Source organism: Athene noctua, chromosome 1 (assembly GCF_965140245.1).
Source record: "Athene noctua chromosome 1, bAthNoc1.hap1.1, whole genome shotgun sequence".
Classification (NCBI taxonomy): Eukaryota; Metazoa; Chordata; class Aves; order Strigiformes; family Strigidae; genus Athene; species Athene noctua.
In genome coordinates this window covers 93266325-93293733 of record NC_134037.1, presented here as the reverse complement: position 1 = coordinate 93293733, position 27409 = coordinate 93266325, and the positions used below count along the sequence as shown (strand labels likewise).

General features: G+C 39.2%; 1 protein-coding gene across 7 annotated transcripts in view; it reads right to left on the bottom strand.

Annotated features, from left to right (window-relative positions):
- LTBP1 (latent transforming growth factor beta binding protein 1) overlaps positions 1-27409 on the bottom strand; it is a 226182-nt gene that overhangs the window by 135455 nt on the left and 63318 nt on the right. For 5 of the 7 annotated variants that reach the window (XM_074896941.1, XM_074896937.1, XM_074896939.1 and 2 more), the window contains one exon: positions 4633-4800. In XM_074896941.1, the coding sequence (XP_074753042.1) occupies positions 4633-4800 (168 nt within the window). Of the gene's footprint in view, positions 1-4632; positions 4909-27409 lie in introns of those variants that run through there. The other 2 variants (XM_074896943.1, XM_074896944.1) reach the window with 1 other exon arrangement.

Sequence of the window (27409 nt, the reverse complement as noted above, 5' to 3'; positions counted from 1 at the left end):
TTACTTTCAACAGAAGACCAAGTAAAATTTGAGTAAAATGTTTATGCTTCTTGGAAGTTTCTGTGTATACATAATTGAAAACTTCTGGACAACTTCAATTATCCAAAAACGTTTGTACAGAGTCAACACAATAAAACAAGAAAAATTTTTGATACAAAATTCCAATAGGGTAAGTGCCAAAATTCAATAAGCAATATAATTTGGGCATTACTGCAGTAGTGTACAGGATCTGCACATCACTGATCCATGCTGAAAGTTTAACTTATCTTCAAAATATGCAGGACCAGACACATTTTCACTTCAGACACCATGACACCATGTCACCAAATGATGTCCAACAGATCCTTATTTACATGTATAGGACCAGAGACAAATGGACCTTTTATGGATGAGAAGAAAGGAGGATGGACAAACATCTTTTCATTCTCTTCTAGTCTCACAAGGAAGATTGACTCACATGGACTGCAGGCCACAGCACACACATTTGACATCATTCTCAACTTAACAACTCACTATAAAGACCAGTGAAGTTGTAGGAGAAACACTTTAACTTTCACTCAAATTCAAAAAACCAAGAAATACAAGGTTACTCAAAATTTGTCCTCCTTCCAAGGAAAAAAAATTGCACATCAAAATATTCCTTCATCCTCAATAACAGCCTAAGTAAACTATGGTTGCACAGAACAAAGCCAGGAGGAAGGACAACTGTGCAGGCTATATGAAAAGGGATCAGAAAAGGAGATGGGAATGTTAAAAGAAGAGATACTGATAAGCGTTAAAGACTGGCATAAAGGGGAGTGGTAGAGCAATAATTCTATCACCACCTTTGCCACAATCATCTCCTATGGCCTTGGGAAAAAATTCCTAAACTCTCCAGCTGCAGAATGCTGCTATCTCCCTGTTTGACAGAGATACCCTCAACTGCTCAGTCACAGAATTTCTACAGAAAGATATGCACTTCCCACTGAATAGCATGCAACTCTTTTTAACTTCTCATTTATAACAGTTTGAATGAATCGCTTTAAATGAGACGCAGGGCTGCAAATGAACAGTGAACATAAACCTAAGTATTAAAAAGACTACTTCCTTTACAAGTTCTGTCATTCCTGTGCAATAAATGAGGCGGGGATCCTGTGGAAAAAATAAGAATGTAAATCTATAATTAAATACATAGCACAATAGAGAAAAAATTAAAGAGCATGTAGAACCTAATTTGGGCATTTCCTAATTCCTTGCTGCTTTATTTTACAGTTACAAGTTAGTCACTTGTCCTTCTGCTTGTCCTTCTGCTCCTTACAGAGAGAAAATTCATTTCAAAATTAGGTATTTTGGAATGTGGAATAATTTTGAGGAGAAATAGGACACATCACTCAGTAACTTCAACAGTGAACGAGAGAGAAACCTCACATTCTATATGCATCCCTTCCTATGCACATACACTGACCCTGTTTTACAAGTCTCTGTAGATATATCAGGACTGAAATACCATACAAACTGCACATGCATCAGTCCAATAGAATAATGAGAATCATCTATTCAGCAGAAGCTTCCACTCAGATTAAATGCTTTCATTCTCCAAGCCAATGAAATATTGGAGGTTGGTTAGTTTGACTGTGCAACATATCCCATTCACAAAATGAAACTGCAAAAAAAACCCAGTTTCACTGAAGCAGACTGGCAATCAAGGAGATCCTTCCTTTCAAATACCAAGCTTTCATCACCTTCAATTGAAATGCTAGAGTTCTTTGTGAGAAGAGCCAAAATCTCAGCTACCTGAAAAACTACATTTCCCCCAATCTGTTTCTTGTTGTGGGTTTTTGTTTTTAATGGCTTATCCCTATCTAATAAAATTTCCAGGAAACAGGATTTGTTCTTTGCTTGGACTCACTGGTACCAAGTTTCAGCTGAAATGACAAACTGAGCAAATTTTAAGAATCTGAAATAAACCATGGAAAAAATTTAGTGGTTTTAGTACAGGCACTGGAATCTGAAAATAAAAAGTGTTTGCAAAGTTCAGCACAAAGTTTAAAACCTATACAAAAAAACCCTTTACTCTTGGTTCATTATTAGAAAAAATGGATTATTAAGAACAAAACAAAGTGGTGGCAAACTACAATCTGTCATCAGAGAATCTAAACTCAGTCTTGTGTACTAGAATGCTGCTCCTGCTACAGAAACACATTTAGGTCTAACAACCTAAAGCAGTTTCCTAATTTCCCCACTCAGAGTAGGTATCTATTATTAGTAATAGAAGTTTCTTTTCCAAATACAGCATGTGAACTTATCTTTTCTAGCTTTAGGAAGAACAAATACTTTAAAAAACATACTGAAAAAGTGCTGTTTGCTGCTTTAAGTATGTATTTTCTGACACAACAGTCTCCTTCATGGTTGCACTTTCAAAATGCCAAATGATCAGAGTAAGAATTTCCATGCATTTTGGATAAACAGTAAGTAAACAAGCACAAGCAAAACATAATACAGATGTTAAAAATATAACAAAAATAAATGATCTCAGAAGACCCAAATTACTTCTGCTTTATGTATCAGGATACATCTCTATCAGGACAAGCCTAAGCTTATGAGAGGCACTACTTAGCAAACAGATAAAAAAATTATTTCAATAGTACAGATTTTAAACTCTGATTCAAAAGCTCCTGAAAATCTGTGCTCAGTGAAAGAACTCAATCTACAGGTGTAGGACCTCTCCTCTCTGGCTATTAAGAAGTTCACTCAGCATTTTTATTTTTCACTTGAAAACCTTGAAGTCACAGTTCAGACCTCTTTCTTATTCCTCATCTGTAAAAATGATGATACTTAAGAGATGTGGTGAATACTTGTGGTCTTTTGAAAGTAACAGGGAAGATAGATAGCTACAGGCAGGTTAAAAATCCCTATAAATGTGTAGCAACTTGGTTTTGTACTTTTTAAAACATAACACTCCTCTATCTTTCTATCAAATTATTATAAAATGCTTTTGTTGAATATTTCTAGCAGCTTATTGTACATGGTGCATCATGAGCTGCATGGCCTGAGGCCAGGAAGGAAGGTGTAGAACACGTCTTCACAGGTCGATTTCCACTCTCCAAGTTTTCAAGTATTTGAGAGAAGGTCACGTTACAGCACAGATTCACATAGCAGACAAATTACATGACTGCCTATTCTCAGCATTTCATAATTTCAGTAAAAAATTAGGTCAAATGGGGGGGGGGGGGAAATAACCCTATCCTTTCACAGTAGCCAGAAAATTAAACAAAAAAGCTGTGGTTCTTGCCAAAACATTAGTAAAAATCTGTACTGACAGTAAATATAAGTTTAAAGTATTTGATTTAGCATTCTTTTACAAAATCCTTCTCTTTTTTAATGCCTCAAAGCAAACAAAGTGTGCTGTATTGCTATTTTAAAACACTGGCTTTATTATAATGAGTCCAAACCATGTATTTTTACAAACATGCATATTATCAAGGAATGTGTTATTAATTTCAAGAGCTTTCACCCAGTCTGATATTCTAGTAGGAGTGTTAAAGAAAGGGAACTGCTCTTTGTATCATCTGTCCGGATGAAAATAAGAATAGTTTGGAATAGCTTTTCCCCCCCTCTCAGAGCCTGAAATATAGTGCACTTTAAAAACGGTAGTATTGGCCAGCCTGATCACTGCCTGTCATTATGTTTATACTAGATGGAGACTAAAATTACAGTGTTCTTATCTGGCATTCTTGGAGTACAAATAGGCAAAATAATTAATTTTACAAGTTTAAAATGATACTATTATATTTTCAGGATAACAACAAAATACTTTCAAAGAGTAGTTAAGGATATCATAACGTGAAACAACAAATTTAAAAGTGTTGAGGTATGTATCCATATATCTGCATTTCTCCTAGCTTACAAGACTAATACTTGCACACAAATTCCTACCAACATCATATAACGTACAGTTAAAATATGCTAATCATTATCCTAGATAGCTTTCAGGATTTGTTGCAACACAGTCAAGCAGTTGTAGGGTTTAGACTGGCATACTGCTGACACTCTTACTGAGCAAGCAGAAAGAATAAACATTAACAGAAATGACTGGCTTCAATAACTTCAATTGGACTTAATGTTATTTCAGTTTCTAAAAAATGACAAATATGAAATCTGATTTACTCTCAGCCATAAGAAGAAGTTTTAAGCTGATAAATTCTTTAAAAGGATTGTAGTTTTAAGGAACTCCTGAATAATTTTTTGAAGCTAGATTCACTGTGTTAGCTGGATTTTATGTGCATTTGATACCTATTCAACAAGCAAAAAGGGGAACCAAAACTTTTTGTGGAATCTGCCATTTTCTCTATTTACCAACACAAACTCTGAAGAATGAACTTTACCAGAAGCTTCAGCTTAGCATGTCGTAGCCCTGCAGCTGAAAATTCAGATGAAAAATATGGGAATTTTTTTTCTATGACACAAAAGGAACTTTTGGGAACATTTCCGAAGGATACCAGAAAGCTTGTCTAACATACAATGGTTCCTACTCAGCACAGCCCTCCAAACAAAGAGTAACAGATGCACAACTGGTATTAATAACAAAACATCTCCTCCCTCTTTTAGTCAAGAGAGGACAGTTAAGGACAAATACAGTTTCAGGGTACTTACCTACTCGGAAGTTAGTGGCTGTCAGAGTGTCAGCAGCATGGCCATTTTCACTAATGAGGGTGGTGGTATTTCCCTTCTCACAGTTGTTCTGACAGTTGCCTTTGGTACAAGTCACTTTACAGATGCTGGGTGTAAAGACCACCTTGATGCGACCGGTGTGATTTCCCACTGTCAGCGGAGGCAAAGAAAAAAAGAAAAACAAACAGATCACTTTGGTATCCATTGATTTCCTTCAAAAAGTTTTGGAAAAAAAAAAAAAAAGGCGGGGAGGGAGAGAAAGGCGACAGGTCTACAGGAGGAGGGCAGTCTGCAGTGCTCTCTCTCATAGATCTCCAGTGGTGTCTCTGAAACAGGAGTAGGAAGCTTAGCAAACAGAACTCCGGGATCTGCTCCAAAACCACATTTAAAGTCAAGTCACTGGAGTGGGATTAGTAATCACAATGCTGCACTTTATTCACAGGCAGACAAAGAGCAATACCAAGGGCATGACAACTTAAATAGCCAACCCTGACAGGCAGATGTAATGTAAAGAGGCTGTCTGTGCACCTAGGGGTGAATAAACTCTTGTGTCCTCCTGCATACTTTTCCTGTTTCTGCACTTATTAAGTCACTATTTGTAGCTCGACCCCTGGAAATGTTTTAGGCATGCGGCATGTCTGAAAACATCTGTCTCAAATCTCCTGGCACCCCAGCCCAAAGTGGTCAAACCTTGTGACGCAGCTGCCTGGACCCATTTTTTCACAGTTTTTTGGCACTATTTTTCTACAAGGATTTACATATTATAGACTGAGCTTTGCTGTCAGCCTTTGTTTAAGTAATAAATAGCTCATAGGAAAGGGTAAGTATCAATGCTTAAACATACTCGTTCTGAGCTCAAAGATAAAAAATGGGTAGATTTTTTTTTTATATATATACATACTTCCTTACAGTAATTTTAAAAACTTGAACGTAATGAAGACTGAGCAAACACTAATTTTGAATTAAGCTAATTAGAAGAACTTGTTACCGAATTTGATTTAAGAACAGATGTATTTGACTCCACATCTAACAGCTGAAGATAAAGAGATTAAAACCACTTATTAGGAAAATTAGGGGAAAAGAACAGATTCTTTTTGAAATTATTTCAAAAGAAAACAGTTTGTCCTCTGCACACTTACTAATAATAAATTCTCAAGTTTTTGTAAATACATCACAGCATCTTTGTGGAAAGTATTAATAAATACTTTCATATCAAACTCAAGTGTCCCAAGAAATGATGCACATAAGGAGAAGAATCTTCTTCCTCATGTCATAGAAATAAGTAAGTTTCTGGATAGTTGTCTAACCTAGTTTATGAAATACCCTCTGGACAAACATTTTTTTGAAAATCTGAAGAAAATCTTCCCACTTCAAAAGAATATAAAGCCTTCTTATTTCTGGCTCTTCATAAACAAATAAATTAAAAAAATTGGGCCAACTATTTTGTCTACAGTAAAGACATTGCTCTATTTGAACAGCAGCTGTAGTACAGATGCTCCCACCTTTTTTTCCCTAAAGAACAGTTAGAAAAAGCAGAGCTCAGACAGACATGGGAATAAAATACTTCAATTAAAGGCTGGGATTCTCTATGATTTGTCGTAGATTTAGAAGATACCCTGGATTCCTGGATATCAAGCATTTCTTACGAAAATTATTAATACACCTTTCCCAATGAACAGACCTAAGTGCCTTGTAAACTACTGCAGCTAGAACCTTCTAAGCTTTCCTTTTGTTAAGCAGTTTCACAAGCAATACTGCCATCTTTGTATTTGTTTATATAGTATTTATTGTATTTATTATATATTATATAGTTATATATATATATTTTTTTTTTCCTAGAAAAGTCCAATACATTTTATATTTTCAGATGTTTTAGCAACATATTTCCTTTAGGATGTGATCTAATTAAAAAAACACTGTTAGTTGAGTCACAGAAGTCAGTCCTGCCTGCACTGTAAAAACCAGTATTGGGGGACCCACACAAGTTTTCCAGCTTAGCTAAAAAAAAAAATTAAAAAAATAAAAAAAAATATTAAAAATTTGGCTTTGCCAGTATAGATAGAACTAAACAACTCTCCTTCATAGTATTCTGTACTATAGTGCTGAGCTGTAGCAAAATTTGTTCATAATGTTTGTAACAAAACCCCCTCATATTTTAAAAATAATTTTTATCGCACAGTTTAGATTTTACCAGAAAAATTCTGCAGCACAATTTTTTTTGGTAGAAGAGACGCCTTAGTATGAGGCTGAAAGGGTGAGAAAATGTTAGCATGTCCGTTTGAGAGTAACATACAAACAGCAGTTGAACAGTACCTACAGAAACACAGGCCAGTATCAACATAGGTAAAGAGCATCCATGAAAGAATACCCAAGTGCAGGTTTTCAGAAAAGTAAGAAGTCTAAAAAACAACATAAGCCCTTACCCCTACCAATATTCAAATCGTTATTCAGCAATGCTTTTGCTATAAAACAAATTCAACTCTCAGGACATTCCCACTTCACTAGTTGCAAAAAGCCAGAAATAAAACAGCTTCATATTCTTTTGAAATGGGAAGATTTCCTCTATCTTTCTCGGATTTATGAAAACTGTAGTGAAACTAATTTTCTTCTCTTTGCCTAGCAGGCCACAGCTTTTAACATCCTCAAGTCTTCTGGAGACATTTAGGAAGGATACAAAGCTAATGATGGCATCTGAGCTGAAAATTGACTAGTGTATGATGAGGCAGAGACATTATCTTCACCCTTCTCTGTAGCTGTACCTAAAAAGACAGTACTATCCTCACATATCCTAAGGTTTAGGGACCTGAACAGTGAGCATAATACATGCACTTTTAAATTGAAAACAGACCACAAACCCTTCTCCTTAAAGGAAGCTTTTGGCAGAAACCCTGCAAGGTTAGACTCTTGGACTTACTTGAATCCTCTCCCTTTCTTCTCTTCTGTAGTTTTGGGGTTTTTTCTCTTCTCCGAAGACAGGGTGATTTAATTCTAAATAAGAAACTATATCCTTCAATACCTCTTTGCTGGTTTGGCAGTATTAATGCTAAACCCCACAATTTCAATCTAGAAAAAAGCCCATTGCTGCTACAGCCTTGACCTCTTTTGGTTTTGGGCTAGTTCATATTAAAGAAGGACACTGCATTTTTACACATTAATTTTCTCTTTAAACTCCAGAAGCTTTACTGATGATACCACTGTGACAGAGACACAACAAGATCTGTAACTTCAATTATCTCAAATTCATTTCTGGAAAAAAACGATGGTGCTACAGCACTGCAACATACCTAGAATAATTTTTTTTAAAATATATATATGTAGACAGAAATGTATCATAAACTCTTCAAAACCAATTTTAAACATATGGAAATGAAACACCTCACTCTGCTGTTAAGTATAACACCAGACTGAAGAAATACAAATGTGAGACCAGATAAATAAAGGAGACTAATGAAAGACAACAAAAGCAGAAGATACAAGCACCGAATAAATAGTAATGCTACTGAAAAAATGGCAGAACTAGAGATAAATTCAGATTGTTGTTTTAATAAAGACAGGACAATCAGGATAACTAATAGCAGCTAAAGCTTCATCCCTGAGCTACGCAGCGAATTCACAAGGACAGCCAACTGCACCATCATCCTGCCTTGTAGTCCAGGTTCACTTACGCTTAAGAACTCCTAGATACAGTTGTCAAAAGAGATCAGAGGAAGACTGTACCCATAATTTCCAAAATCTGTGAAACTCTCTTGAGCCTGATTCAAAAAAGGAAGATGCCTGGGTAAAGTGATGAGATTTTAGTTGGAAATTGGCACTGCATGTATTTGACTTTCTTTCCATCTCTGTAGTCACTATGATATAATATTATGAATGTGGCAAGCTCCTGCTATGATAAATTTATGATTTAGCAACAACTGCAGGAGAAATGGAAAATATAAGCAAAAGAATTTCTTCATAGTATTCCTTCTGCCCCCACTGTCCATCATGACAAACTGATTTTTTTTTCTGCATTAGCAGAAAAAGTGAATGAGTTAAGACAAGGCAGGTGACAAGTTTTAGGTCCAGTTGGTCACAACAGCTCACACAGCCATGCTTGGGCAGAGCTGTGTAAGGGGAAGGATTTATCCTCAACTTCCCGGGTCCCTTTGTCTGTAAATGCTACTCAGCCTTCATTTCTTTCTAGAAGAACTTCTACAAACACATCTTTTTCTTGGTTTTATGGCTGCCCTCACAACTCCAGCTTTCTGCTAAGATTTAGCTAGACAGTATTCAATAGCTGTAGCGGATCTCAGAAGATTTGTGGCATATCCCTGTTTTGTGGGAAGACAATGGGCTAGCAACACAAGCGAAAGCAGAACTGGTATTCAGTTAAAAAGATGACTACGCTGTACTGTCTCATAGGTCAAGCAGGGCAAAGAGAAGAAAATATTTTAGTGTGTTGAAAAAATTGTGTTATTGTGTATAAGATGGTTTTGTGCTTCACAATGATCTAATCAAAAGTATTCACAATAAAAATCACAAGCAGTGGTATATACTGTGGACTCGGCTGGTAGTTTACACATACCTCTCCCATAATCCTTGCACAAAACTTCTTTCTGACTACTTTTAGAGGGGTTTGTGTTTTTCTTAATACCTTCACTTGTGACAAATATCCTGAGGCAAATCACTTGAGGAAACAAAACTAAGCAAAGTAGGCTTTCCATCTGTACCTCCAAGAACTACAAGATACACACTACTCTCTTTTCATGACACCCTGCTTCCACACTGAACCTAGTATGTTTTCGTAGAAGTGTATCTACACAGAATCTCATCAGACCTGAAGATTCTGTCTTCAAATTACATTATCCTCCCCAAACCAACAGAATATTTTAGGTAATTTAATGTTTTCAAATGATAATCATGATGCATGAGGAGAACTTTGGAATGAAAATGTATCTTCTCAACTTAAAGCTGATAAGCTTTTAAACAGAAGCAAAAACATTCAACGTTTTAGATTTCCAGATGACCAACTCCCTCTCTTTTTTCTTAATTAAATGCTGACAGAAAAAAAGGAAAGAAGCAGAAGGAAACAACTTATTTCCTAAAACAGGTGTCTCCCAGTTATTTCACCAGTCCACCTGGTTTCATCCTTACTAGATATGCTCGTTCAGCCAAAGGGAAAGCTGACACTGTACAAAAATCAACCACATAAGTAAAATAAAATAGTTAAGCTTTTAGAACTATTGTTGAATGACCTTTTTACACTTCTGACAATATATGAGGAAGTTCTCTATTATCACTACTTAGTCATCAGTTTAAAACAAAAAAACAAAAAAACAACAAAAAAAGGCAAAAACCTAGTTCCCAAAGATCAGAACAAGTTGAAACTTGTACATCAGTGTCTGGAAGATGTACTAATGCTAAGGGGGTGGTGGTGGTGGTGAGTGTGTGTTAAAAAAAAAAAAAAAAGGATCAATAAAGACACCCTAGATTCACATCAGACCAGAGACTGATGTTCCCTAAATTACAGATTACACATGGAGAGGAATACAACCCTTGCTAGGCATAGAAAGGCCTGAAAGAGATTCCAAAAGATTACCTAATCTCCCCTCTCTTCTTTTTCCCAACACAGGATGAAACAGCAGTGTTACACAGAAAGTTTGTCCAGCCTATTCTCAAAACCTTTCTATTATGCAGATTCCACAGCCTCCTTAAGGAATCTATTCCAGTGCTGCAGCCTCTCTTATCATAAAGATATTCCTAATACATCACCAGCATTTCTCCTGTTGTAATTCAAGTGTATTACTGTCCTTCCTTATCTACAGCAAACTCTGACAAAACCTCATGTCTCTGTGGATTAATTTCTAACATACTTGAAGACTGCTACGAATGTCCCTCAGTCTCATTTTCTCCAGACCAAAACAATCTTAACTTTTTCAGTCTAACAGGCCATGTTTTGCAGACCTCCATTCCTTCTTGTTTTGCTTTTGATACCACTCACTCATCTTTTTTCATATACACTGTGCAAAACTAAACAATACTGCAGTTGAGGTCTGCTCAGCATTGGGAGAGCAGCAGAATTAGTTAATACAGCTTATGTAAAAAGCTTCTGTTGGTATAATTTATTTTTCTCCTCCAACAGTGCATTATTGATACTTCATACTCAGAACCAGTCTGCAGGCTAGGTCAACGGGCCACAGATCTCCCATATGGATGTCATCCCAGTGAGGCAAACATGGAATATTCCTTACATGACCCTAGCAGGACTGAACTCTGCCCTTACTCTGCTTCAAGTATGGGAGTAAAGCCTTCTGCATTCAGACCTCCTGCATTCAAATCTTGCCTATCTGAAAACCAGGCAGAATATGAGCCTTACTCTTTCTGTAACAGTCACAAGAACAAACAAGTCCGAAAACTATATGGATTCAAAAAGGCAAGGCACAGCTGCTGGGTAATTTCATTTTTGGCTTCAATATGCAATGCCTATCATCAGGTAAGGCAGCACATCTTTGCTCTTTCCAGAAATTTAGTTACAGTATACTTCCATACCTCAAACCAGTTCTCTTTTCACAAGCACTGGGAGAAATGGCAATGAAACTAAAAATAAGGTGACCCAGATTTATTTCATCCAAGATCCAATGGCTTTTCTCATGCTTAAATGTACTCCCCACAGTTCTGCATGAGGTGAAGTATATGTATGCATACCCACCCAGTCAAACATTTGGAACAAGAAGACAGTATGTCAAGCTGTATTTCACTTGCTGTCTAGGAAGCTATAGCTATGCATTATTGACATGTAATTCATTCCAGCATTCCTTATGCTTTTTGTTATTTCTGTAACTCCTTCTTCCTGTTGCATTTGTATGATCTTACAGGTATTTGTCTGATACAGCTTAACCTCTGATATTTTGTCACTTTTCAAGCCACTCAGTTCTACTACCTTCATGCAAATCAGCAGGGCTTCAAAGAGCAGAACACAAGCCAGCTACCTATTACAACAGTAACTGAACAGTGATCTCCACAGCTTCTTTTTGTTGCCATTCGTAGTGCCATCATTGCTATTATACACACTTTTCTATATACCTATTCCTGATTATCTGTATCACTACATCTTCACATCATTTCCTCCTTCTGTCTTTAGATGCTCCTAACACAATCTTTTCTCTCCAGTCAGAAATGAGCTATCTTCTTGTTTCTGTTGTACTCTTGTTTGTTTACCCTCATTTTAAGCCCTGCTTGCTTCTTCAGCATCCTTGACAGATAGACAGAGAAATAATCCCAAAGACTTGATACTTACAAGGTAAGGAAGAAAATAACTGAAAAGAAGGTATCTGTAAAAGGCTTTTCCCCTCCTGATTATCACAGATAATCAGCACATTAAACTCTTCCTTGCTCCCTGTCACAGCAGAGTGAAGAGGGACTTCAGCTGTTTTCCTCATCACCATCCCCCAAAAAAACACTAAAATACAGCAAAATTTTTGGTGTATTCTAGGAGAGGCAATCGATGCACTCTTTAGTTCATTCAGTCTTACTTTAGGATAGAGATGACGGTAAAAGGTGTATTGTTTAAAGTAATTTACTACCGCAAACTTGCTCCATTCAAGTAGGTATTCTTCATGAATTTTGGCAGATTCTGACAAACTCTCTGTTCTGATTCTGACAAACTCTCTGCTTGTTGTATTTTCTTTTATATGGTTGGATGTCAAAGTATCAAAGGAACACATGCAGGTACAAGTGCAGAGATCCTTTTGAAAGACATTCATAATTTTATTTACATGCCCCCCAGGAGCCCTTTGCTGATAAATTCTCTTAATGATACAGCCTTTTTAGGGCAAGTCAGAGAAATTCACAGTAATTACAACTGGTTTTGTCCTATGCAAGTACATAACTTACAAATCACACCTAGATTTGAAATCTGGGATCTCTGCCAGCAGGTTTTATGAATCACCTTTTGCCTTGTCTTTTTTACCACTACAAAGATTCTCTATATGCAGCCCTCAGGCAATAAACATCCTATCTTGAACTATAGCCATTTTCCATGTTTAAAGCAATTTTTAAAACCCTAATCAGCAGTAGGTAATGAGAAATAACTATCATTTACCTTAGCATAGTTTAAGATGTTCCAGAAGAAGGTACCAATCCAAATAAATGAATAGAAACTGAAATGTGGTCTGAGATGTCTGATGGAATAGCCTTAATTCTAGTCAATTAAATTTATTGGGGGTAATTCTTTTAATCAGATTCTTGTTTATTTCTTTTAAAGGTGTTACATATAGACTAGATCCACAAATGGATATGATGCTAAAAAGCTTAAATTTTAGCCTCAAGTTATATACCACTAATCACTCCTCCGTCTCTCCATCTCTTCTACAGGGGATGAGAGGAGTTAACTGCATGGAGCAAGGAGCCTAACCAGCACACTGAAGAGGAATGTGCCCAACCCATTAAACAGGAAATGCTGAGGACATAAGACGGCTTAGTTCAAATCCTTTTAGAGCTCCGACATATTTCTTTGAGGAACTGGGTGACTCTTCACTACAGCTGGGTTCCAAACCCCACCATGACTACGCTGCAGCGCCCCTTAGGGAGCTTAATCTTGCAGCAGAGTTTAACAAGGCTTAGTTGACTGCACTTCTAAGGATAGACAGGCAGACAAGTGCTTCAGCTGCAGGTCTGGGTGGGAAAGTAAGCAAAATACTAGCACCCAGATGGCCTGTTTTCTTCAGAATGAAGCACCTCTCCTGAAATAGAACTTCAAGCTCTTCACAATTCTCATGCTTGAAAGTTCACATCCACGCTTCACATTTGGGGCTGGAGACAACTCCAGCTGTAAGCAACCTAGCACAGGATTCAGGTCCACAAGTCTTTTTTAATTTTCATTCAGGTTATCCAGATTCTTAGGTACCAAAAGCGTATCTAGACCCAAAAGGCTTTAACTTGAGGGATAAGAGAGCAAAAGCCAAAAAGCCACATTTAGGACACAGACATACATCTAGAACAGAAAGTCATTCTACATAATGCTCATCTCACCTATAATGAAGCAGCAATGACTTCACAGCCTACCACAAGCAATTTTCTGCGGATGGAAGCTACTGCAGTTACTACTGCAGGAATTGAATGCTCCCATAGTGAAGTCAGCATCTTTACACACAAACTTGCAGCCACAGATGAACACATTATTACTGTCATTGACACTTTAGTATTACCAGCTAAATACAACTACTACTGTCCACTTTATCAACAGGACTCTTTCAAGGAGGTCTGAATTAGGCCTTTATACACTGGCAATGAGACTCATTCCTACATGATCTCACTCATCTGAAATTATGTGTTTTGCCTAAGGTAATTACCTAGACTCCTTTCATGATCAAGACAATAGACTTTACCCTTCCCTAAGATAGTATTACAAGTCTTAAGTTGGAAGAGTTACTTATTTAGAAAATAAATTCTTGAGATAGACACAGGTTTTTTACCTCCCAGCTATATGTGACTCCCTTAAATGAAACTAAGTCTTAGGTGCAATGCTCTAAATGTGTTTACCATTTCCAGGAAGAATAGGGCATAAAAAATAAATTAATATTACCTTACTAAGTATATCCACTTAACATCCCTTTTCCTGAAAGGAAGCAACTGAAAAGTACTAAGGAAGTCAACAAACTGTAAACAGTGACAAAGGAAAGAACGTCATGGAATTAAGTTCTAAATTAACATAGCCCTCTCTGCATGCTGAATCACCGTTAAAAATCTTCTCAGCACTGCATGAAGCCAAGATCTTTTTCCCTTAATCTTCTGAAGGGGGAAAAATTATGACAGAAATAAGGATGTCACCAATTCTATAAACCTCAGTTTCACTGGGTATGAAAGGACCTTCTTGCAGTACTTTTTCTGTCATTTGTTCGTTCCTTCTGACATAGGCAATGGCACTGACAGAGAAGAGCACTTTCACATCTCCTGTGCGTACAACCAGGCTTGGCTACTCGCAACAATCAGAACCAATTCCTGGTATCCAAGACGTGTATCACAGCAACTCTGGAGTCAGTCAGGCTAAGGGACTTTTAATGTTTAAATGCGTGGGTTCAATCAGTCTCTTTATCCAGCTAAATTACTATTTTTCAAACACGTCATAGAGGTTTTCCCCTACAGAATTTTCTGGAAAGCTTCTTCTCTTTTTCTTCTTCAGAAATCTTTGGTTTTGGAGCCAATTCTCTTTCATCACAGCAGTTGAGATGCATTTGTCTCAGTCTCTGCTTTCCCCTAGCTATAACACGTTTTGAACTGATCTTAATTCCATTTGCCAGATCACCAATCTGTTTTTCCAACATTTTTCCCCACACTGCTGTTTATCAGTCTTGGCCTCCATATTTTAAATCATAGAGAGATGATAATTCATTTTGGGGTAAATGTAACATTTAAATTAGTTCCTATAAAAGCACCAGCAGCCTTTGCTTGTCACGCAGACATTCAATTACTGGTGAGCTCAGGGCCATAAAATCTTTTCAGAGTCCAAAGAGAAAAATACAGTACTTTTTTGGGGGTGCTTGATTTACTGGCCGCCTCAATTGTGAAACCTTTATGGATACACAAACAATCACTAAGACAGCTTACAAAGGGTATTGTTAAAATGCCTGCAGCTATAGTATATTGAGAAGCAGTTTGTATTTATATAGAGTTGTTCTGTCTCCAAGGATTTCAAAGAATTTTATAGTCTTCTATAATTGCTAAATAAACTATGTTCATTTGTTACTTTTTTCAGAATTTTTCAGTCTACTTTTTAAAAGCAAAAGCAAAGTAGATGTGCTGCTTGATTTGGTAGAGTTAACTGCATTACCATGAATCTAGTTAAGCCACTTAATTTATATTTAGAGTTTAGCTTCTTGTTTTCAAGTCCCACTGGAATCAAATGCAAACTTTAAATGGCTGTAATGAATTGTTATGCCTTTCAATAGCAGTATGGGTAACGTGCTTAAATGGAGAGAAGAAAAGGATGCTTTACTAACATTGTTTGAGTTTCGTCATCAAAAAATCCACAGAGTTGCTTGACCCTGATCCTGACTGTATCAATTTTTTCTTGAACATTTTAGAATGTCCCTGAAAAATCCCCCCTGCTTCTTAAAGGGGAGCAAAGGCTTTGAACACACATGCAAATGTTTTGCATTGGAGAAAACAAAACAAAAAAAGTCCCTGACAGATATACACTTACCCCATTCCCTTATTTGTATTTGATTATATACAACCTGAGAAGAAAGACATGAATGTCAGTTCCCATGAGTGACTGAAGTGAATTTGACTCTACATTCCCTCCAAATAGACAGTGTTGTGATTTTTCAGTTATTTCTGTTTGTTAGTCTTCTAACTGTTCGCTCTCTTTTTACTCACTTCACTGTGCTGGCTAGAGATTGCTTAATCAGAGTATAGCCTTAACACCCCTCCCTTACCTCCAGATTTCCCAAACCTTCTATTTAGAAAAGTTATCAACTCTAATATCACACGCACATAGGCAGAAATTACAAGGAACACAATGTAATGCTCTAGTTAAGATGAGCCAGTGAGAGAACTGTTTTGCTGTTTATGCATAGTGATTCCACAAACAAATACCAATAAGGGTGGAAAGAATAGCTGACCCACTGAAGACCTGAGGAGCTTTTTCCCTAGACACTGAATTGTGGTAGAATGTCAAATCATACAGATGCATTTACATGGAACATGTGTCATACCTCTGGTGCGCTTTTTTTAAACAGTCAAACATTTACATATTTTACAGCTGTTTACCCATACATACTGATGGGGAAATGCTATTATTATGATGTATGTGTCACATAGTGAATTCAGAACAGTGCAATTTCACAAAAATAGTTTAAATTGGAATTTCAAAGTGACACCTGTTTTTGTTTAAATCAACCTATGAAGTCATCAGTAAAACCAGCATGTGTAAATTATGTATGAGCTTAAAAAAGAGCTTAAGTTATCAGTGTACTCAGCTTCCAATAGTAGGAAAGCCACTGTTATGCCAAAATTGTAACAGAGCATTCTGCACATAACAATTCTAAGCGGTGGGACATTTTCTTACAGATTAATTTTATTTCATTTTATAACATAATTTTACATACATTTGTATATATATGAGGCAATATAATGTATCAATGTTACACAACTTTCATATGATTGTTTCAGCTTCATCTTTACACAAGGCTTTAAGTGCTGCCCACAGAACCACGTGCAGATTCTAAAAGTCTAATACCCATACACACATACTTGTCCAACTTCAAGCCACAACACACACAACTAAGCCACAGTAGGGTGCTACAATTCTGTATTCAATTAACCATTATGTAACCTGTACTACTAAAATTCAAGACACATGTTCATTTTCTACTTAAAACAGAGACAAGTCTCCATAATGCATTTTATACAGAATTTTGATGATCAAAAAACCCCTTATGTACCTAAAAGATAAGTTTATACAATAAAACAGTATGGAAGACTTTAACACACTACTTCAATTGCAAAATTCATGTACATGTTGTACTGTCTTCCTGAATAAAGAGATTAGGCTCATTTTCCTTCTTAAACACGTATTTATCCTTGGGATAACTTGTTATATAAACACATGCTTTATTTACTTCATACAGTGCTGTTCCAGTTGTGGGTAAAGTGTTCGATATCTACTCTTAAGTTTTCCTTTTCTGAAGAATCATTTAACACCAGAAGTGGGCAGGGTGAAACTGAGAACTTCCTAGCGTCTTACTGCTGTAATAAGCAGTTCTCACAATAACTGTGTTGAAAGGAATTCCAGAAAGCACACCTTTGGTTTAGAATTTGTTTACCTATCATATACTTTTACATTCTGGGCCAACAGAAAGAAACAGCACAGGATTCCTTGAGCTAATTTTTTTCTGCATTACATTTATAACGCCAGGGAGATCAGCATTGATATTTAGAGGATCCACACTCAGCTCACACTGACTAGTGATTACTATTAACAGTGACATTAGAGTAGTGGAAAGTGTCTGAGATAAACCTGAATTTCTGAAAGTACCATCTTCGTACTGTTCTGTTAACTACTAGTTTGCAAATAGAATTTTACAGTTGAAATTTCTGTGCTGATGCCATTGCTACTGTTAGAGTCTTCAAGGATTTTTTAACCCTGAGTTTTCAAATATTCAGGCAGATTATAGGTCAAGTGTGCCAATACATACTTTTAAGAAAGCAATGCTTCCCTTGAGAATTACTCAGAGCTCATGGTGAGCTTATGTAAGACAGGCTATTTGGCTGGCCTCAACTAAGTGTTCGAGTATTTTTCATGTTTATATTAGAAATGTTGAGATCCACATGATCTCATCCTTTTCAGTTTTTCTTTGCTGATCATATCAATTCCACTCCAAGGTTATTTTCATCAATATATATTCAATCTTCCTACTGGTGCTAAACCATATTTGTACCTTCCCTGCAGCTGTCAGCCTAACAAACATGAGCTATTTTCATTTGCTTGAGAAGGCTATGAAATTCCAAAGCCTTATCCTTAACTATTAGCTAATTCTTCACAAATATATCTGAAGATTAATTTGTAGAAGGTTAATTATACCAGTGTACTGATTAAATAAAAATTAGGTAGATGCTTTACAGTGTAATAACTTTAACAGATGATTTGGAAGCATGTGAATAGAATAGCATTTCAGCTCTAAAGACAAGCACTTTAAAATATACGATGTTATATTTATGGGTCCTGATTTTTCTCTCTTTCTGTACTGAATGTGGTATGACCCCTTTGAAAAAAGCAATATATGGCCATACAAATAAAACTGTATTACAATACTAGGCATAAGGAGACAGAGTTGTGACCATTCTGAAAATCTGAATGAGTAAGTGAACTCAGAAAATGTTTAATTCAAGATCTTTAACATTATTTCCAGGTGGGTTTTTTGTTTGTTTTGCTTTTAAAAACCAAGATTTTAAAAAAATCACTATGAACAATTGTAACACTAAATTTGTTATTTCTCATTCATTGTGCCTGAAGCACTTGAAATTTTTTTTATGCAAGCTTTATGACTAATTACACTAGCGTGTCTTAGGATAAGAAGGCTTATATCCCACAGCAGAAAAGATCAAAATGCTTGATAGTAGAAATGGCTACTGGCAGGTAACTGCATTTCATGTCCCAGGGTAACTTTAAATGCTGTTATTGTAGCCCCAATGGCTTACTGAATTTCCAAGCTCTGTTCATGTGATATAGAACTTCACAGTAAAATTCCATTTAAAAGGAAAAAAAGAATGGATTGTTTTGCTGTCTCTAATAAGACTACTATACTGCGTGTTCTGAAAGCTATCAGAGAAGTGAAACTGCTCATGAGTACACCAGAGTAAATGTCCCAGTAGGAACCTTAAATGAATTTTCATCAAAAAATGTTTAATGTGACTAATCTTGAACATTTTTTATCCCTAGTGACTCCAAAAGCTGATCTGGGAACACTGTAATGGAGAATATTCAATCACAGCTGACTGCAATAATCAGAAGATGCCCAGAAGCACCTACTCAGGGTTGGTGGGTTTCTTCCCAAAGCACCACTAGCCCACATCTCATTTGTGTCTACCAGAACAGACCCGTCTCTAAAGGTATCTCAGGACTGACACTTGTTCCAGTTTTAAGTCTATCCATTTCATGTCACAGAATTGAAATAATCTGTAGAAGTCCACAAAAAATAATGCCAATTGCAGCTACAGCTGGAAAAATATATTTATTCTATGGAGTACATCTTTCACAGATGTCAGTCTGTCACAATGTTAATAAAATGCATAGAAATGCTCAGAAAAAACAACAGAATTGCTTGCTTTACACCCCATGTTAACTGATAACTATGAACTCTTGGGCAATGCCATCAAGTTCTATCTGGCCACTATTTCTTCTCTTCTCCGAAAAATAATAAAAATTAATAATAAGAAAAAAAAAAAGATCTTGAAGTATTCAGTACTAACTTTCTGGCTTTGGCTTTTTAAAAAATTCATTACATTTTCCCACTCTTCAAGTATCTCCACATTGCCATTACTGATTCCTTTGCTCAATGAAATAAGAAGATCTGCCATGAAACAAGATTGTACATTTAACAGCAGTGACAAAGTACCATGAGATTGGCAGCCACTTTCATAAATTTTCTGATATTAACTAGAAAATGAACATCAGCCCTACCATAAGCATGAGATAATTCGCTGGAGCTCATCCCTCATTTCAGGACAGGGCTAGGAACTGCATATTGGTGGTTATCACAGAACACCTGACATGAAATTTCACATCCTAATCTTACGTTACTGTAATTAATTCAAACATCCTTAATATTAAAATACTGACAGTTGAAGTTTAACACTCAATTTTTATGGCAACAAATAGTCTTTTATCCTTGGAGTCTATTCCAGCACCTCTAGAAATGAGAAGCCGCCCTAAATAGATATAGCTGGCAATGTTCTAGGTCTCCTGTTCAGGCTAGGGATATACAATCTTACACTCTAATAACATGCTGCTCAAGCTGCACTTTGTACTAGCAGATATCTAAACTGCTTCATCAGAAGTTGCAATCAGCAACTCCCACCACGCAAATGTAAAAGTGGAGTGTGGTGGTTTGAACTCAGCTGGCAGCCAGACGCCACGTGGCGGGCCATTCACCTCCCCTCCCCCCTCTGGTAAGATAGGGGAGGGACAAAATAAGAGAATCCGTGGGTTGAATAAAAAAAATAAATTTACTAAATACAACAAGAGAACAACAGTAACAATAGTGAGTCCAAAAAGAAAATGGGTAAAATGCAACAGTGGCTTACTGAATGCAGCAACTGCCCCCCACAGCAACAATACTGCCTGATGAGCAGACGGCGTGTCCGGCGTGTCCTCAAGCAGAGCGAGCCCGAGGGAGAGCCACACCCCCCACCTGGGCATGACATCACATGGTACGAAATACTCCAATGAAAATTAACTCCATCCTGGTTGAAACCAGGACAGTCTCCACCCCTTATTCTATACCACTGATGTCATGCTCAGGTTTCCAAATACATCTTAAGGAATCACCATCCACTTTTTTTCTTCCCCCCCCCCCCCCCCAAGGTCTCACAGATATAATTCCCTTAGTCTACGGCCCATCCTTCCACAATGTTTGCTGAGTTCATTTGGTCCATAACTTTGTGTTCCATCTGTTATGACTGTCTATAAGGCTGAGGAATAAGGCGGAGTTGGCTAAGTTGGTGGAGCAGGAGGCTTTGGATGTGGCATGAGGATGTTGCAAGGCACTAAATGCAATAACAGGGTTATTTGATAGTCTGGTTCATTGGCTATTCTCACCTAAAAATCAAATCTGAGGCAGACATTGGACCTCTACATTCTTCTGCATCACCCACAAAGTGCACCCAGGTCCTTGGGCAAAAGTAATCCCACGCATGGGCTTACCTTTACCCAATGCAGGAGTAACCCAGATGGCCTACCCCAATGTATTCCTAATGTGCACTATGGGGGCTTTATCCCCATCCATGGTATGTAGGAAGTTTGATTGAGCTGGGCCCGCTTGCTTGGCAGATCCTCTGGTACTGACTAACCAGGTGGCTTTTCCTAAATGCATGTCCCAGTGTTTGAACGTTCCACGACCCATTGCTCTCAGTGTAGTTTTCAGCAACCCATTGTATCGCTCAATTTTCCCAGAGGCTGGTACATGGTAGGGAATGTGATATATCCACTCAATGCCATGTTCTTTGGCCCAGGCATTTATGAGGTTGTTTCAGAAACGTGTCCCATTATCTGACTCAATTCTTTCTGGCGTGCCATGCCGCCATAAGACTTTTTCCTCAAGGCCTAAAATGGTGTTCTGGGCAGTGGCAAGGGACACGGCATGAGTTTCCAACCAACCAGTGGCTGCTTCCACGTTGTAAGCACAGTGTTTGCCTTGCCAAGTTTGTGGAAGTGTGATATAATCAGTCAGGCCTCCCCATATTTATACGTTGACCATCATCCTCCATACCAAATGGGTTTTAACCATTTGGCTTGCTTAATCTCACATTCATGGATTCCCTGTGCAGTAACATCCATGGTTAAGTCCACCCCTCAGTCACAAGCCCATCTATATGTTGCATCTCTTCCCTGATGGCCTGATGAGTCATAGGCCCAGCAAGCCAGAAATTGTTCACCCTTATGTTGTCAGTCCAGATCTACTTGAGACATCTTAATCTTGGCAGCCTGATCCACCTGTTGGTTGTTCTGATGTTCTTCAGTGGCCCAGCTCTTGGGTACAGGAGCGTCTACATGGTGTACTTTCACAACCAGATTCTCTACTCGAGCATCAATATCTTGCCATAATTCAGCAGCCCAGAGAGGTTTGCCTCTGTGCTGCCAGTTGCTCCGTTTCCACTGCTGTAACCACCCCCACAGCGCATTTGCCACCATCCATGAGTCAGTATAGAGGTAGAGCACCGGCCACTTTTCTCGCTCAGTAATATCCAAGGACAGCTGGATGGCTTTCACCTCTGCGAACTGACTCCATCTTCTCTTTCAGCAGCTTCGTGTGGGGCTCCATGTGCTTTCCACCTTTGATGTTTTCCCACAATGCGACAGGACCCATCGGTAAACAGGGCATATCCCTTCTCGTTATACAGTAGCTCAGTATATGGTGGGGCCTCTTCAGAACACATTACCTCTTCCTCTGGTGCCACTCCAAAATCTTTGCTTTCTGGACAATTTGTGATCACTTCCAATATTCCTGGACAGCTGGGGCTCCCTATTTGAGCCTGTTGTGTGATTTATGTGACCCATTTACTCCACATGGCATCAGCTGCATGGTGTGTAGAGGGGACACTCCCTTTGAACATCCAACCCAGCACTGGCAATCAGGGAGCCAGGAGGAGCTGTGCTTCAGTCCCAATCACCTCTGAAGCAGCTCAAACCCCTTCATATGCTGCCAGTATCTCCTTTTCAGTTGGAGTGTAGCTGTCTTTGGATCCTCTGTATCCCCAACTCCAAAACCCCAGATGTCAACACCTAGTGTCCCCTGATGCTCTCTGCCAGAGACTTCCAGGTAGGACAATTCTTCCTGGCTGCAGTGTAGAGACCATTTTTAACATCTCACCCTGTCTGAACTGGCCCAAGGGCTACTGCATGAAATATTTTCTACTTAATTTGTTCAAAAGCTTGTGGCTGCTCCGGGCACCATACAAAATCATTCTTTTTTCAAGTCACTTGACAGAGAGGTCTTACAATCTGACTGTAATTTGGAATGTGCAGTCTCCAGAAACCCACAACACCCAAGAAAGCTTGCGTTTCCTTTCTGTTAGTCGGTGGGTACATAGCTGTTATTTTATTAATCACATCCACTGGAATCTGACGACGTCCATCTTGCCGCTTTACTCCTAAAAAACTGCATCTCTTATGTAGGTCCCTTGACTTCACTATGCTTTATGGCAAAACCAGCTCTCAGAAGGATTTGGATTATTTTCTCCCCTTTCTCAAAAAATTCTTCTGCTGTATTACCCCATATAATGATGTAATCAACTTATTGTAAATGTTCTGGGGCTTCACCTTGTTCCAGTGCAGCATGGATCAGTCCATGGCAAATGGTGGGAGTGTGTTTCCACCCCTAGGGCAGCCGATTCCAGGTGTATTGGAACCCCTCCAGGTAAAAGCAAACTGTGGCCTGCATTCTGCTGCCAGAGGGATGGAGAAAAATGCACTGGCAATATCAACTGTGGCATACCACTTGACCACCTTCGACTAGTTCATACTGCAGTTCCAACATGTCTGGCAAGGCAGCACTCAGCGGTTGTGTGACTTCAGACCACGATAGTCCACTGTCAATCTCCACTCTCATTAAACTTTTGCACTGGCCATATGGGGTTGTTAAAAGGGGAGTGTGTCTTGTTGATGATTGGCTCTCTAGCGGATGGATCAGTTTATGGATAGGGATTACAGTGTCTCGATTGGTGCAGTATTGCCGTCGGTGCACAGTCATAGTGGCAGTTGGCACCTGTTGTTCTTCAACCCTCAGTAATCACAACAGAAGGATCTTCTGATAGACCAGGTAACACAGACAGCTGTTTAATTCCTTCTGTTTCCAAGGCAGCTATACCAAAAGCCCACCAATACCCTTTTGGGTCCTTAAAATACCCTCTTTTGAGATAATCTATGCCAAGAACACATGGAGCATCTGGGCCAGTCACAATGGGGTGTTTTTCCCACTCTTTTTCACTTAGACTCACCTCAGCCTCCAATACAGTCAGCTGTTGAGAGCCCTCTGTCACTCCTGAAATAAAAACAGGTTCTGCTTCTTTAAAATTTGATGGCATTAGGGTGCCTTGAGCACCAGTGTCCACTAGAGTCTTATAGTGCTGGGGGTCAGATGTGCCAGGCCATCAAATCCACACAGTCCAGTAATCTCGGTTGTCCCTGTCTTCTACCTGGCTGGAGGCAGGGCCCCTCTAATGTTGGTCATAATACTCGCTAACGACAAATGGGTTAGTGTGGTGCGCACGGGTTTCAGCCTCATCTTGATTACTGGAAACCGGAGCAGCATTTCTCCTGAAAAGACAATGTTCTGTACTTGTTCTTCCTTCCAGCTCACATACCCACTTTTCTAGGAGGTAGGTAGGTTTTCCATCCCATTTGTTCATGTCTTCTCCCTGGTCATGCAGGCAATGCCACAGCTTCTCCCATATTGTGTACCGGTTCTCTTGAGGAGAGAAATGATTGCACCTAATAGCCGAGATTCTGGTCCGTGCAGGTGGGGAGTAGGACATGTTCTCCCTAAGTTACTGTACATCTTGAGATAACTGTTTCACAGCCACGATGATGGGGGAAGAGACACTTTCTTCATATTGTCGTAGTCGGTGAACCAGTTCATTCACTGTTGGTCTCTCTTCATCTGTCCAGTCCACTACTGCTAATGCACTGGCATATGATGAGGGTGTGCCCCGTACAAAAGTCCTCCACATGAGCTGGGTGCATCGGACTTCATCTGGATCAGCGGGTAGCTGCGCATTATCTGGGTCATAGCAAACTACCTCCTGCACAGCTAGCTCCCTCAAGCATTGAATGCCTCTTTCCATAGTGCTCCACCTGGTCGACATGTCAAGTCATCCTTGAAGGGATTACTCTCCCTCATACTTGACAGAAGTAACTTCCGGAGACTAAGATTTTGTATCTCCTTTCCAATGGCTTTGTCAATGCCCCCTTCCTTAGACAGGGATCCCAGCTGCCTCACCTCCCTGCCCTCTAGTTCCATGCCATCGGCCCCGCTATCCCAGCACCGCAGCAACCAGGTAGCAAGTTGCTCAGCTGGCTGGCAGCTCTGATCTTTTCTTATGTCTCGCAAAACACTCAAGGACAAGGATTGGGTGACTGTCACTGGCTCTGCCTCCCCCTGTTCTTGTGATGGGCCTGGTTCATCATCACCCTGTACACTGCGAGGGGATTTTCTTGTGTATTTCTTCTTCTATATGGGAGCAACTGACACTGTTGCGGGTTGGTCCTCTGGTTCAGCTGCAGTGCCTGTCCCTGGGCTTGCAATGGCTGCAGTCTCTGTTATTTGGGTCATCTCAAATAGTAGCATAAACAAAACCTGAACCACATTGGAGAAACACACTAGCTCCTAACAGCACGGTAACCATATTTAGATCAACATTCCACAGATATCTGAACCCCCCAAATTTCTCAAACACAGCTGTAAATAGCCCCAGGACTGATGACCGCATGCTATCATAGATTAGCATCACATAGTTAACCCAACTCTCATGGAAGGTGAGCAACAGCATGGGAAACATGTATTGCATGTGAGGTGATAAGATCTTAAGGAGCCAAACAATCCACATTTTACCCTTTTTTTTTTGTTATCTCAGACAAAAAGAAAAGCCTTCATGTCCCACGTTGCGTGCCAAAAACTGTGGAGGTTTGAACTCAGCCAGCAACCAGATGCCAAGTGGCCAGCCATTCACCTCCCCCTCCCGCCTCTGGTAAGATAGGGGAGGGACAAAAGAAGAGAATTTGTGGGTTGAATAAAAAGAAAGTATTTACTAAATATAACAAGAGAACAAGAGTAACAATAGTGAGTTCAAAAAGAAAACGGGTAAAATGCAACAGTGGCTTACCGAACGCAGAGCCCGAGGGAGAGCCACGCCCCCACCCGGGCATGACATCACATGGTATGAAATACTCCAAGGAAAATTAACTCCATTCTGGTTGAAATCAGGACATGGAGGCAGAAGGTAAAGTGGCCTTTCTTAGGCTGCTCGAAAGCCCAGTATCAGAAATTTCAGAACCACACAAATACCCTTAGACTTAGTCTTGCATTTTATCTCTGAGACTACACTTAAGTCATGGCTGATTTTATCAGGCCACAAAACCACTTTTAACTATCTGTCCTTTGGGTGCTTTAGGAATCACAGTCTTTCCAGTAAGGGTAGAATGTTTAACTAACACACTGCTCACGGAGGGGCTGCTTAGAATTTGATAACAAATACTCTGTCTTCAGCTCCTGGTTTTCCTGCTCCTAGTCATGTCCTTCAGAGTACCGTAATTATCAGAGAAGCTTCAATAAGGTAGAAAGAGCCAGAAGCACTGTCTCCTTTGTCACAGAGCTGCATGGAGTTGTCTCCTTATGCTACGATATAACCCATTTGTTTAGTGGCAGCTTGGTACTTGTACGCAACATTGAGTGTATCTAAGGTAGACTGACTCAAACAGCCTGAAAGAAGGGGACAAACGTAAAGATTTTTTTGGCCAGAATCCAACCAACAACAGTCACTCCAAGTACTGGGAGAACTATACAACCTGAGATTTGTATATTCTTTGGCTAGCAAGAGGCAGAAGAGAGGGACACAGTCCAATCCTGGTGGCTACTATTATCTTCCTTGGAGGAAAATTACAGCTGACTGGAAGAAAAACAATGGTATCTTATCTGCAAAAGGGACTATTGGTTGATATTGACCATGTGATTAAATATCTTTTTGAAGCTTCAAGAAGGGGATGTAGTGCTTTGCAAGCAGGATACTTCACCCCTGAAAATGCTGATCAAAAGACCTCCAGCTGCCCACTGTTCTTTCAATTATGGCCAAGATCCTAATTAGCCATCAATGATCTTACACTTGAGGAAGAGAAAGCAGGGGGTTGTCTTTAAGTATAAATGGACAGACCATAAAGATATGCAATGCAGAAATCACAGAATCATCTAGGTTGGAAAGGATCTTGAAGATCATCCACTCCAACCATCAACCCAACATTAACAGTTCCCAACTACACCATATCCCTCAGCACTAAGTCGACTCTACTCTTAAACACCTCCAGGGATGGGGACTCCACCATCTCCCTGGGCAGCCCATTCCAATGCCCAACAACCCGTTCAGTAAAGAAATGCTTCTTAATATCTAGTCCAAACTTTCCCCGGCACAACTTGAGGCGATTCCCTCTTGTCCTATTGCTTACTACTTGGTTAAAGAGACTCATCCCCAGCTCTCTGCAACCTCCTTTCAGGGAGCTGTAGAGGGCGATGAGGTCTCCCCTCAGCCTCCTCTTCTCCAGACTAAGCAACCCCAGTTCCCTCAGCTGCTCCTCGTATAACGTTGAGTTCCAGGCCCTTCACCAGCTTCGTTGCCCGTCTCTGGACACGCTCGAGTCATTCAATGTCCTTTTTGTAGTGAGGGGTCCAAAACTGGACACAGGAATTGAGGTGCGGCCTCATCCACTGGTGAGTACAGCTAGTACAGGGGTAAGATCCCTCCCTGTCCCTGCTGGCCACGCTATTGCTGACACAAGCCAGGATGCCATTGGCCTTCT